The sequence below is a fragment of the Abramis brama genome (assembly GCF_963993115.1).
Source record: "Abramis brama genome assembly, chromosome: 12".
Taxonomy (NCBI): domain Eukaryota; kingdom Metazoa; phylum Chordata; class Actinopteri; order Cypriniformes; family Leuciscidae; genus Abramis; species Abramis brama.
Window position 1 is genome coordinate 37,879,990 of NC_139974.1, and position 13,653 is coordinate 37,893,642.

At 37.3% G+C, this 13,653-nt stretch overlaps 1 protein-coding gene across 2 annotated transcripts; it reads left to right on the forward strand.

Moving 5' to 3' along the window:
• The first annotated feature begins 1,456 nt into the window (after positions 1-1,456).
• matn1 (matrilin 1) lies at positions 1,457-12,357 on the forward strand. Of its 2 annotated transcripts, XM_084131973.1 has the most exons (8): positions 1,457-1,758; positions 4,938-5,284; positions 7,088-7,310; positions 8,474-8,602; positions 10,085-10,489; positions 10,576-10,728; positions 10,813-10,893; positions 11,699-12,357. In XM_084131973.1, the coding sequence occupies exons 1-8, from the start codon at positions 1,677-1,679 to the stop codon at positions 11,746-11,748; spliced, it is 1,470 nt and encodes a 489-aa protein (XP_083988099.1). In that variant the 5' UTR covers positions 1,457-1,676; the 3' UTR covers positions 11,749-12,357. The 2 variants fall into 2 exon arrangements, with proteins under 2 accessions (XP_083988099.1, XP_083988098.1); XM_084131972.1 differs by lacking the exon at positions 8,474-8,602 and having other exon boundaries at positions 1,625-1,758.
• Positions 12,358-13,653: the final 1,296 nt, after the last annotated feature.

Genomic DNA, 13,653 nt, shown 5'->3' on the forward strand with positions numbered 1-13,653 from the left:
ATTTATCAACATAAAATATTTTTGAATGTTTCACTGTGTTATATATATATATATACTTTAGTTTCCACTTAATTTGGTCAATAGCTAATCATTTTTTTTTTTTAAGAATTATAAAGTGACTATTTAAAAAAAAAAAAAAAGCACAAGCTGTTTTCAGCGAGCTGTACTGTGGCACAGATGGTGCAAGAAATAAGGAAACTTTAATGTTCTTGTCAAAGTCATTGGCACACTTCAGGTGCGGAGGGCTTTTTCCGGCTGACTGGCGATGGATGGATGGAAGCAGGAGGCTGAGAGAAACAGTGTGTGTTCACAAACCTTAATTGCTGTGTTATGCAATATATAAACAAACACACACTTCATTTACATAGACAAACAGGACTACCGGAAAATTATTTTCTGAGTGTTCCTGAGTACATCACAGGCCGCTTTAAAGGGTTTCTCATCCTCATGTCGTTCCAAACTCATTTATTCTCTGGAACAAAAAAACCCCAAAAAACGACATGTTTAGCAGAATCTTTAAGCTGCTTTCTTCTAAAACGGTTAATTGGATGGTGGCAGGGCGAAACAAACAAAAGCTGTCAACAATTTGTGCTTTGAATTTCAAGCCTTCTCAAACCATCCAATATCTGACTGAAATTTAAATCATTGTTCACCATAAATCTAGCTTGATTGTTGTGGTCACTATTCATTTTCATTTCCTTTCATGCTTAGAGGTTCAGAAAGACATGACAGTTACAGTAAATAATGAATAAATCATTTAAAGTCGACACGAAACAGAAATTGCGATAGTCTTCTTGTATTGTAATGTATATCGAGTGAGACGGCGTTCTCAAACAAGAACAAATGTAGGGCGGGGCTTGATTTTGTCCGTGGGGAATTGATTGGATGGTTGTGGTTTGCTATTGGTCGATCTCGTTTGAGTGACAGGTTGCCCCGCCCTCGTCATCAGAGATGCTGTAAGAGGGAGGAGAAGTTATTTTGATTAAAGATTACGAGGCACATTCATTAAATAAGATAAATAATTTATAAGAAATACTGAAATATCTCATAATAAATAACTACATGTTGTATGTGGCTTGTGGTCAGCACCTCTAATAAAAACCTTTTAGAAATGGCATATCACATTCAATATTATCAAATTTAGTCTCAGACACACATGCTCACGTGCAATCCTGGCATTTCCCAGCAGGCACACTCGACACGGCACGGCGTGTATAGTAGAAAAACACAGACACACACGTACACACAGTCCGAACAGGGCCGTCTGTGTTGGATCAGGAACGGAGGCTTCCCACATAATTCCTGTGCATAAATTCCTGCGTGTGTGAGATTAATTTGAGAGGAAAAGTGCCCAGAAAAGACAGATTCATCCTAATGTTTATTTGAGTTCAACCTCAAGTTAGAGACCCCTCCTAGGGCTCCGAATGAACCCGGCTTCTCTTATACAAACACATACACAGATCAAGGTGTGTTTGTCTTTCCTATACCCAAACTCTAGGTTTTTCGGGACAGGTATCCCCCTCCTCCCAAAACAGCTCGGATTTGAGGGCGGGTCTCCAAACTTGAGTGTGTATCTGTGAATATGTGTGTGTTGATAACCTGCACGCTTCTCTCGCTGTGAATCAGTCTGTCTCTGGTAGTCGAGCAGGTCATTAGGACTCACGCCGCATTACAGTATGACGTTGCCGGGGTTTGTGATGCTGCTATGCATCCTGGGAGCTCAAGCCACCGTGGATCTGAGAAATGCTGCTGCTATGGGTAAGAAAATAGCATCATTAACAGATCCATCAGTGTCAATTCATTTATCACTGGGTGCTGACAGTGCCAACGGGATTAATGTTTTACGGTTAAATGCTGTAATGAAGAGAAAACTACATCCCAAAAAAAATGCTCAGTATTAAATATCTAAACATTCTTAAATCAAGATGCATTTACTTGAGAAGCAAAATGACTGAAGATGTTAAGTCTTACACTCTTGTGAGTATAATAAAAGATAAATAAAATAATAAAAGTAAAATAATAATAAATATATAAAAAACGAAAAATAAACTTACAGTAATTCAAAGGGAAAACAAGATTATTTTTCTTACATCATTGATATTCTGTCTTGTTTTAAGCACAGTTTTTCAGTCAACACCTTAACATCTTCAGTCATTTTGCTTCTCAAGTAAATGCATCTTGATTTAAGAATGTTTAGATATTTATACTGGAAAGCCAGACAAAAAAAAAAATATATATATATATATTTGTGAGTTTATATATCGTCTAACTAATCAGTCAGTTTAGCTGGTTCAATTAGTTCCTCACTGCATAGTGTTGGTTGACCTGTGTGCTGAATAACCTGATAACCAGACAAAATAGCTCAAAAATACAGGTCAATCATTGGCTTTTATCTGAACCACACTCTAAAAAATGCTGGGTTGTTTTAACCCAATTTTGGGTCAAATATGGACAAACCCAACTGTTGCGTTCAATTTTTAAATTACATTTTTAACCCAACGTTTGGGTTTGTCCATATTTGACCCAAAATTGGGTTAAAACAATCCAGCATCTTTTAGAGTGCATAGTTTTGCTGGTTTAAGCCGGTTAAGAAGCGTGGACACAAGCATTATCACATCTGTAGAAAGACTGAGGTGCAAAAAATGTATTTAAATTCATTATATTCGCCTATATTTTTTGTTTTACACAACAGTTTGGATGGTAGAGTTCAATGTTAAGCAAATATGTGACCTTTAAAGAGCATGTACTGTGAAGCCTTCGTTTTTTCTCATTTCAAAGTCTGTGTAGAATCACATTATTTCCTCCAGTGCTTTTCTGTGTTTTAAAGCTGCGCCTAGTATTTAATTATTAGTTTAATTTTCGCAGGTCTAGGTGTTAAAAACTGAGAGAGATGCTTCAATCAAGTAGGTAATTAGGGTTATGTTTCCAGTGGTTGTTCACAACTTGTATGTCCTCAAGGAAAATGTGTTATTAAGGTTTTAAATGTCTACATTTGTACACAAAGAGGCCTTGTACCGCGCGTGTGTGTGTGTGTGTGTGTGTAAATCTGCGTGTGCGTGCATACCTGAGGCTGAATGTATAATCAATGGGAGTTATTATGAGAACGGCCAACACTGTACATTTATTGAGCTACACGCAGACTGTCTGGTTTTCACTCTCACTTTCTTTCCCAGACGCCAATTTGTACACCGCTGTTCAAAAGTGTGTGTGTGTTTAAAAAAAAAAAGAAATTAATACTTTAATTCAGCAAGGAGGCATTCAATTGATCAAAAATGACAGTAAAGGCATTTATAAAGTAAAGTTTTCTATTTCAAATAAATGTTGTTCTTTTGAACTTTCTATTTCTCAAAGAATCCTGTAAAAATGAATCGCGGATTCCACTAAAATATGAAGCAGCACAACTTTTTTCAACATTGATAATAATCTGAAATGTTTCTTGAGCATCAAATCATCATATTAGCCTGATTTCTGAAGGATCATGTGACACTGAAGACTGAGTAAATTACTCTTAGAGTAAATTGTACTGTGGTTTTAATGATTTCCTTCTATTAAATTTTACTAAATTCCTACTTTATGGTTAAAAAATATGCTTGTGTTGAAGTCAGTGGTGTTGAAAGGTCCTATAAACTACTTCTCTTCTAAATAAATAATAGGCCTTGCAGGAGAGTTTAATCACTCACATGATTTAAAGTCCCTCTGTGGTGAAAAATCAAGTTTTTAATGTTGTTTATATGTCTATGTGTTTTTTTAATATGCTTTAAGACAAACCATGTGCAAATTCATAAGTCGACACCATTGCTGAGTATTTTCTCCTTAAAACGGTGAACCAAAGACAGTCTCAAAAACACAGTTTGAAATTGCTGGTGTTTCTGACATCACAAACTACCTTGTAACCAATCAGATCAACGTGTGATCGTCAACCAGTGAGTGGAGGCGGGGCTCATTTGCATATTCATAAAACCACGTATACTAAATGAGGCAAGGGTGTCGAGTTACATTCAAGCTATTTTAAGGCATGAAGAAATTATTTTCAAAGATTTTTTTTTTTTAAATATGTCATTTTGGTGATCACAGGTGAGTTTTAAGGGACAAAATGATCGACTACAGGGTGACTTTAATATTTAGACTGTATGATTCAATTGGGTTTGTAACCAGTGAGGTCGTACAGGGAATATTATCTCCGCATCACATGAAGCATCATGTTGTCATTTGATTCTCTCTGTGTTTAATGATCAAGAATGCAGTAAATAAGTGTGTGTAATCTGTTGTTGTGAATAAACCTTCATTTCATCAGGAGGTGAACAGGTGATCACTGATGTTCACAGCTAAGGAAAGATTTTAGCATACTGAACACTTCGGAAGTGTTAAGACAGTTATAGGCCTATAGTGTTATTCTTAGACGGGACGCCGGCCCCACAGGTTAGACCTTTTATATCTTCTAAAAATACCTCAAGTCAGATCAGTTTGAAAAACTTAAGTACATTCACCATCTTAATAAGACACTCTTAGAAGGAAAGGTTGTATGGAACCTAAAGTGTTCTGTCAGGTGCTTCATATATAGAACCTTTTAGAGGTTCCCATCATGTGGTCATTATGGATTTAGATTTGAATAATTAATTAATTTAGTTTTAATTAATTTGACGAAATGTTATGAATTAAACAGCTCATAAACATACTTTATCACTAGAAAAAAAAAAAAAAGAACTGTTAAAAATGAAGATATTATGCAATCATTTAAGACATGTCTCCTTATATAGAACATTTAAAATTGAGTCGAACCCTATAGGGTTAAATATAGAAAACCATTGAGCCTTTTTTTGCGATCATCAATAAATAGCAAAATGTCACTGCAAGTAAATAATTAGTGTCTGGGGTCTAAACATATTCGATCGATCTCACATATTTACATCCTCTCTCTGTCCTTTCACTCTTTCCAGCTGCAGGCTTGTGTAACACCAAGCCCACTGATGTAGTGTTCATCATCGACAGCTCTCGAAGTGTCCGGCCCTCTGAGTTCGAGCAGGTCAAGGTCTTCCTGGCCAAAGTGATCGACGGTTTGAACGTCGGAGCTGATGCTACTCGCGTGGGTGTCGTGAACTACGCCAGTCGGGTGAAGAACGAGATCTCTCTGAAGTCCCACAAAACCAAGGCTGCGCTTGTCAAGGCCGTGTCCAAGATCGAGCCACTGTCCACTGGGACCATGACAGGCCTGGCCATCCAGTTCGCCATGAACGTGGCCTTCAGCGAAGCCGAGGGAGCGCGCAAATCCCCCGACATCAGCAAGGTCAGAGTCATACACTCTTATTAGTCATATTGGGATATATGGTTTGACATCAATGGAACCTTTCAAATGCACAAAAGGTACTTTATGTTTGAAAAAAGGTTCTTTTAAAAGAAAAAAAGTTACTTTTAATAAGTTTTCACTAAGGGTGCTTTAACACTAGGCTAACACCCCCTATACCCTCATTCACTATTCCCAACATTAGTCCACTAATATAGTCCACTTGATGGAGTGAACTGAAAAGAGTGCGCTGGAAGGGCTGCTGCTTTTGCATAGTTTGTGTTTGCTGTTTATTAATAATTTGAAACGTAGCAAACTGGCAGCTTCATTAGTAATGAAAAGATTTATCTTAAACTCTGTCATGGAAACTATGCATAAACCTTAATTAAACAATTTAATAATCAAGTAAAAAGGAATTTATACCAGTATAATATTACGCTGTAGCCACATTGGACCAGCGGTTTGGAAAATGGATGTATGGATGATTCAGCTGCGGTGCCATCTTCTGACGAGACGTGGTAATTCATTCAGCATGACTCTCACAGTGCATTATGGGTATTCTCTAGCCGTTGAGCGTACATCGGTTGTACACTCGTTATTGTGGTGCATTGTGGGATAGAATGAGTGCACTCGAAAATGTCCACTATGGTTTCGGACACCACTACAAACGGCTGTCCCCTCAAATAGTGCCCTGTTTAAGGGTATAGGGGCGATTTCGGACACAGCCTAGGACTTTTGGTGCACTCGAAAACGTCCACTATAGTTTCGGACACCACTACAAACGGCTGTCTTGGACTTTTGGTGCAAACCTGTGTTCGATTGAAGTCAGAGTTTGGTTCGTAAATGATATGAACACTGTTTTCCGAACTCGTTTGCGCACCTGCGAACATCACCCAAATCCGTTTGCTGCTGCTATGAATGTAATCTTACTAAATCATGGAAGTGAACCGCTACTGATGACGTATGATTTGACAAAACTGTGCGTTTGTGTGTGTTCTCACTCACTTTCCTGACTAGCGTGACAGACGCAGTGCAAGCAGAGAGAATGTATATCTCGCCTTCAACAGAAATGGACTCTCACATTCTTTAGAACATTTGCAATTCGTTCGCGGCAGACGGACGCAAGTGCCGCTACGTGCTGATGCGTTGGAAACAAAACCAAAAGTGAAGGAAAAAAATGTCTGAAAACAGACCGGTTCACAAACAATATGTTCTCCATGGTCCATTTAGGTACATAATAAAAAGTATGAACTATCTATAAAATCTTAGTAAGATATGTCAACATTTGAGTTTTAAGTTTAAAACCCAATACTTACATTTTAAAGTGTAATCTGGCTTTTTCTCAAAAGAAAAATCCACTTGTCACCACCACGCAATGAATTTTGGGATAGGCTCCGCTGTAAAATCCGTATCTGAAGGGGCTGTTGAATTGGAACAGCCTTCGTCGTGCCACTGTGACGCATTCGGTCTTCAAAAGCAACCTTCGAAGGATGCAGCCTCTGAATTGGGACACAGCTAATGTGAAGGGGGAAGCAATTGAACTTTGATTCGGACCAAGCAATCAAGCAAAAGTCTATGGCATCGCTGTGAAAACTCCTTTTTGAAACCTTTATTTTTAAGAGTGTTGTAATTTCATAAAACCCCCATATTGGCATCATTAACAGCATTAAGCCTTGTTGGCAACATGCATCTTGCGTTACGTAATCCCCAAAGGATGAATTAGGCCCAGACGAACATCTGAATCTACTAGAATATCTCCAGTTTTAGATCATTTTATTAAAAAATGTCATTAATAAACATTTGCAGGTGGCAATTATTGTGACTGATGGCAGACCGCAGGACAACATCCGTGACATTGCAGTAAAGGCGCGTGAGGCGGGCATTGAGATATTTGCCATCGGAGTGGGCCGTGTGGAAATGACCACGCTCAGGCAAATGGCCAGCGAGCCTCTGGATGATCACGTGGACTACGTCGAAAGCTACAGCCTCATTGAGAAGCTCACCAAGAAGTTCCAGGAGGCCTTCTGTGGTAAGTGAGAGGACGAGGGGAAAGGAATAAAGGTCTGGAGACTGTCCTCACCATGGCCAGCGATAGTAAAGGTGTATATACGAGGGCATGATATCATTAATCTCACTCCAGACGTAGATCTCCACCGTGTGCTTGATGCTCCACTGCACTCGGTTCTCCGGGCGAGGAAGTAAAAGCATGTGTATTCATCACTGATGTGATCGTAGTCGCTGCAGTGCAGTGGTTCTCAGCTTGGTGATACACTGGAAAAAAGATTTTCTTACTCAGTATTTGTCTTGTTTTCCAGTACAAATATCTACACCGCTTACTTGAGAGGCAAGATGACATAAGAAATGAAGGGCCAGATTTACTAAACAGGGCAAATTAGTGTGAGACCGCAATCCCATAAAAGTGCTGATGGGAGTCGAAAGTTCTGCGAATGATCTGTTGACAATATGCTAATTAAAGGACACAGCAGCTCATTTACATAATGACCAACACAGTCATTTACATAATGACCAACACAATCGTTTACATAATGACCAACACAAACTACCAAGCGCAAAAATGGATTAAGACATGCTTTTTTGGGCGTTAATCAATGCTGAAAATACCAGTAAACTGACTACAGCAAACCTTAGTAAATTATGTTACGGTAACAGTAATTTATTTAAATACTCTCGTCCCATACATTTTGCAGGGAAACTCCTACAAATGCATATGCAATTAGGATAAAATGTTGTTTTTGTTTTTTTCTCCCACTGGCAGATATGTTTTCTTATTTTAGGCATAAATTCTTAATTTTGATCACATTTTCAGAAAACAAGACTTAACATCTCAAGTCATTTTGCTTCTCAAGTAAATGCATCTTGATTTAAGAGTTTTTAGATTTTTGTAATGGAAAACAAGACATCATTTTTTGCTCATCAATTGTCATCATTTAGACAATTTCGAAATTTAAAAGGTTGAGAACCAATGCGGTAGAACTTTCTTCTGTCCTCAAGTGCCTGAGTCTCTGACATATTTCTGTGTGTTTTAAAGATTTGCTGTTCGTTTCGAGCGCAGCGGATTGTTAAAACGCATTGATTTTCTTGAGTTCCCACTTTCACATAGAGTAATTCTCTCCTCGCTAACCCTTCCTTCCCCCACCCGGTGTGTGTGTGTGTGTGTTACATTCATGGTAGCGGTTGTGTCGGACCTATGCGCGACAGGCGATCATGACTGTGAGCACATTTGCATCAGCACACCCGGATCTTTCAAGTGCGCCTGCAGAGAGGGTCACACACTCACGGGCGACGGCCGAACATGCAGCGGTGAGTATGTGTGTGAATGTTGGGTAAGAGTCAAACACATGAGCAAAAGACTGCAGATTTGGATGTATATAAAACCCCTGCTTTAAAGATGAATCAGAATCTTATTGGCCAAGAGACATTTACTAATCAACACACACTCACTCTAAATGGACAAATCATGTGACTAAATGGCCCATTTATAATTTGACTTCAGTTGCCACAATGGTTTTAAGCTTGTAAATGTGACCCTCAAATATGGCAACATCCTTGTCCTATAAAATATAACACTTCTATATATTTTCATAAATTATTATTATTCATAAGTTATTGTAAAACAAGAAACTGGGCTAAAAATCTTCGTATACTGGTGCTCTTTGGATGAGAGATAGTTAAACTTAAGAAAGGCCAAGGCACTCGAGAATTAATAAAATGTAAAAAGCCTTTAAATAAATTTTAAATTGAATTCTTTTTAAGTGTTTTTAATCCTCAAGATCCATTTATTATGTGTGAGAAAATAAATTATAAAAGATTATTATAAAAAAAGTATCCAAAAATATATAATTGTCACTATACTGAATTCTATGGCAAGTTTTTGGAAATATTATCTGGAAAATGTATAAAATATACCCACTATTAATGTTAGATGTATAAACATATAGAGACACTCAGTTATGTTTTAAGATTATGTCCATGTCACAAGGAAGTTTTTTACGAAAATATTAGGGATGCACAGTGTATCGGCCACCATATCGATATCGGCCGATATATGTTCATTTTTAATGTTATTGTTATCAGCCCGATAAGAAAATTTGGATGATATATTAAAGCCGTTTTTAATGCATCATTTCCTTCAGCTGAGACACTTCAGATCAACAGATCATCTGTTCACCATAATGGTTTTGAATTGCTTGAAATATTTTTGGAATCACTTCAAAAAGGAAAATACAGTTAAGTGCAACGTGCAGAATTAATACAAAGTGTAATATGCCACGCCTGTCTTAAGCAACATAAAATTATAATGAGAACATTATAATTGTGTGCTTGGGCCATGGCTTTTAATGGTGAAATGTTTGTTTCAGGCTCTAAAAAATTATATAAAAATTTGGATTTAGATTTATCGGCCAATATATCGGTTATCAGCTTTCAAATATAAAGAATTATCGGTTATCGGTATCAGACAAAATGTTCATAACGGTGCATCCCTAGAAAATATATGCAGATTCATTTTTTATTTCTTACAGCTGAAATCTGTGGCCATCAATATAATCACTATAAATCCCATGCCTTCCATCTATAGAAAAGAGAAACTAAAAATGAATCAGTAATAATAATAAATCTTATAATATATATATATATATATATATATATATATATATATATATATATATATATATATATAAACTTTGAGAGTCCTAAATTCATTTAGTAAATTTTGGATTTTTTTCGGCCCCCTGTTTAGTTTGGAAACCCCATTCAACAAACACTTTATCTCACTTATCTCAGCTTGCAGTAACGCAGCCACAGACGTGGTCTTCTTGATCGACGGGTCCAAGAGTGTGAGACCAGAGAACTTCGAGCTGGTCAAGAAATGGATCAACCTGATCATCGACAAACTGGACGTGTCAGAAACCAACACTCATGTGGGACTGGTGCAGTATTCCAGCTCGGTGAAGCAGGAGTTTCCTCTGGGACGCTACAACAACAAAAAGGCCCTCAAAGAAGCTGTGAAAAAGATGGGTTATATGGAGAGGGGAACCATGACTGGCCACGCCATCAATTTCCTGGTGGACAACAGCTTCACTCCTAACCAGGGCGCCAGACCTGGAGTGGCAAAGGTCGGCATTGTCTTCACTGATGGCAGGTCGCAAGACTACATTGGAGACGCCGCCAGGAAGGCCAAGGAGAGCGGTTAGGGGAACAAATGCACACACAGAAATGCAATGCAAAGTGCAATGTGTATGAGTGTTTTTACAGTGCACTGTGTGCGTGTTTAGGCTTTGAAATGTTTGCTGTGGGCGTTGGCAATGCTGTCGAGGACGAGCTGAGAGAGATCGCCTCTGCTCCTGTCGCTGACCATTACTTCTACACGGCTGACTTCAAAACCATGAACCAAATTGCCAAGAATCTGCAAATCAATGTTTGTCAAGGTAAGTAAAACCACAAAAAAAAAAAAAGCATTGAAACTAGCATTTCATCAATTGAATTTGTTTTTGCTGTGCTGTTACTTACAGTGGAAGATCCCTGTGAATGTAATTCCCTCGTCAAGTTCCAGAAAAAGGTGGAGGAGGCACTACAGGCATTAACAAAGAAATATATCCTTTCCTAAACAGAGTGTTCGGGTTCAGAGCTCAATCCCACATCTGCCATGCTGAAAATACACACTACACAAATTCCTATTACGCTCAATGTTCAGTATTGACTTACATAATGCTACTGAATGCTGTTCTGTACATCAGCTGAATGTGTCATCATTACTATATTTTTACGTAAGATGTGCCTTTTTAAGAGGGTTTTGAGATTAAACACATTTGGACTCGCTGTATGATAATTAAAATCAAAAGAAATTAGGGATGCATGATATAGTGGTACCATATTGGTTAATGGCAGATATTGGATATTTATATTGGGTTTATAGGATATATATACGGGCCGATACTGAACATTTAATTGTGCATGCTCATTTTCAGCTATTTGTACTTTTCTTTGTCCTCATATAATCTAAAAAAAAATTAACAAAATTAATATTTAAATAAAAAATATATTTGTAAACTATAAAAATAATAAAAAATATACAAAACAAATATATATATAATATTTAGGAAATATTTTATAATTTAAAATATTGTATTAAAAATGTAATATATAAAATAATAAGTTCTGTATATATATATATATATATAAAACAAGTACATACAAATATAGTAAATAAAATATCAGTCATTTACTGATTATCAGCCATAACATGAAAATATTTTTCAGCTTATTCGCAATGAACAGAATTTTGTTATTGTTGCATCTCTGAAAGAAATGTTATAGCCATAAATGCATAAAGCATCAGAAATGTTTAGCGCTGGTTATGATGGTATTATTGCATCATTTCCTTGACAAAAGCATCACTGGACGCTGTGACGAAAAGGATCGCTGTCCTGGAGAACAAGATAGTTTGAGAAGGAGCCAACCTCTAATTCTTACACTAACATCCCTTTCTTTTCTTGTAAAAAAATGTCTCCTGTGACCTCTGACCCTGATGCTTAAGATCCACTCCATTTCTTTCTGCCTCTTTGCCTTCATCACTATATTGTCCATGGGGATGGAGCACTGAATAAAAGCGAAAGGTGTCAGTTTTCAAACAACCATCTCCCCCTTCAACAAAACCCTGTAAGCTTGACTAAAAAAAAATCTGAGAAGATCTTCACGTACAACATGGACAATAAAGTCTTCCCTGTGGGGAGGTGGTGTGCCTATTAAATCATACTGTCTTTCTTCATTCCTCTTTCTCAAACACATTCTTTCAGATTCTGCCCCGAAAGTATTATTTTATAAGGAATATATATGTAATGGTAATTTAATATAAGTTTTGACTTGAAATGTGTGAATGCTTGATTATTTTCTCAGATAAAACACTCCATGAAGCACACACATACACAGACAACATACACAAACACACACACACACACACACACACACACGTAACTCAAGGGCAAACATTCACTGACCCTGCAAGTGCTAAAAATGCTGCTTGTGATGATTCAATAAAATCCCATTTTGTGTCTGTGTTTTTGTTTGTTGTGTCCTTGTTTTGTGTGTGTGTCGAACAGATGCGTAGGCTTCATTACTTCAATACAAGGTTACATAAGAGAAAACGTTCTGTGTAATTATTAGGAGCCCCGGGTACAGAGGGATGTAAAGTGCAAGGGTATAGCAGCTGTAGTCATGTAACATCAGCGGTAATGAAAGGTTGAGGATGAAGTGAATGAGGCGTTCTCTCTCTAACTACAGAGCCTTCATTATCTGATTTTACTTCAGAAGCCAATTTTAATGTTGGATATACAACAAAGTATTTAATGAATGTGTAGTATGAATGTAATCGCCATGCTGTCATTGTCATGTGACCTATTTGCATGACTGACATTCATAAACCCTCACGGGATAGTAAAGTGTCCGTCATATGTCTTAGTGGAAGTAATAAGTCATCTTGCACATCTCTTTTCACATTTAGTTTTTCGCCTGCTATGTGATTTCAGTCCAGTCCAGTAAAAAAAAAGAAAGAACTAAAATATGCACGGATGAACTGTGGGCCATTGCATAAACTTAGCCGCTATGTTTAAGACTGTGGTCTAAAGGGATAGTTCCCCCAAAAATGAAAATCTTGTCATCACTCACCCTCAAGCTGTTCCAAACCTGTATGAGTTTCTTTCTTCTGTTGAACACAAAATAAGATATTTTAAAGAATGTTGGTAGTAGCCAATGAGGTATTTGTTTCCTACTATGTAAGTCATTGGCTTCTGTCAACTGTTTGACTACCAACATTCTTTAAAATATCGTCTTTTGTGTTCAGCAGAAGAAAGAAACTCATACAGATTTGGAACAACATGAGGGTGAGTAAATGATAACAGAATTTTCATTTTTGGGTGAACTATCCCTTTAAGAACTAGTAGACCAACTAGCAGTTACCCGAGGGGTAATCATTTTTCTAATTCCAATTAGACCAATCTATTTATGTTAAAAGTTAGGAGCAGTATTGATGAAAACAATTAGGTGACTAAATTTTAAAACTAGTCTAAGCAGTTTATGCAACCGCCCACATTAAGATCATTAGGATGTGTGAATTTTCATTTCAAGGTGACTTTAAGCTGACATGGAAAGCTTAACTATGGTTTGTTGCTGGTCCAAGATGGTCTACCAGCATGGACCAGTTTATTATTTTAATCCTCGGTTTCACAGAGAGTTTAAGGCTAGTCCCAGACTAAAATGCATGTTTGAGCTGTTTTAACTTACAGTAACTTGCACTGACATATCACAAAATATGTCAGTGCCATTGTTTTGCCTCAAGTTAAACATCAGTAAAGTTT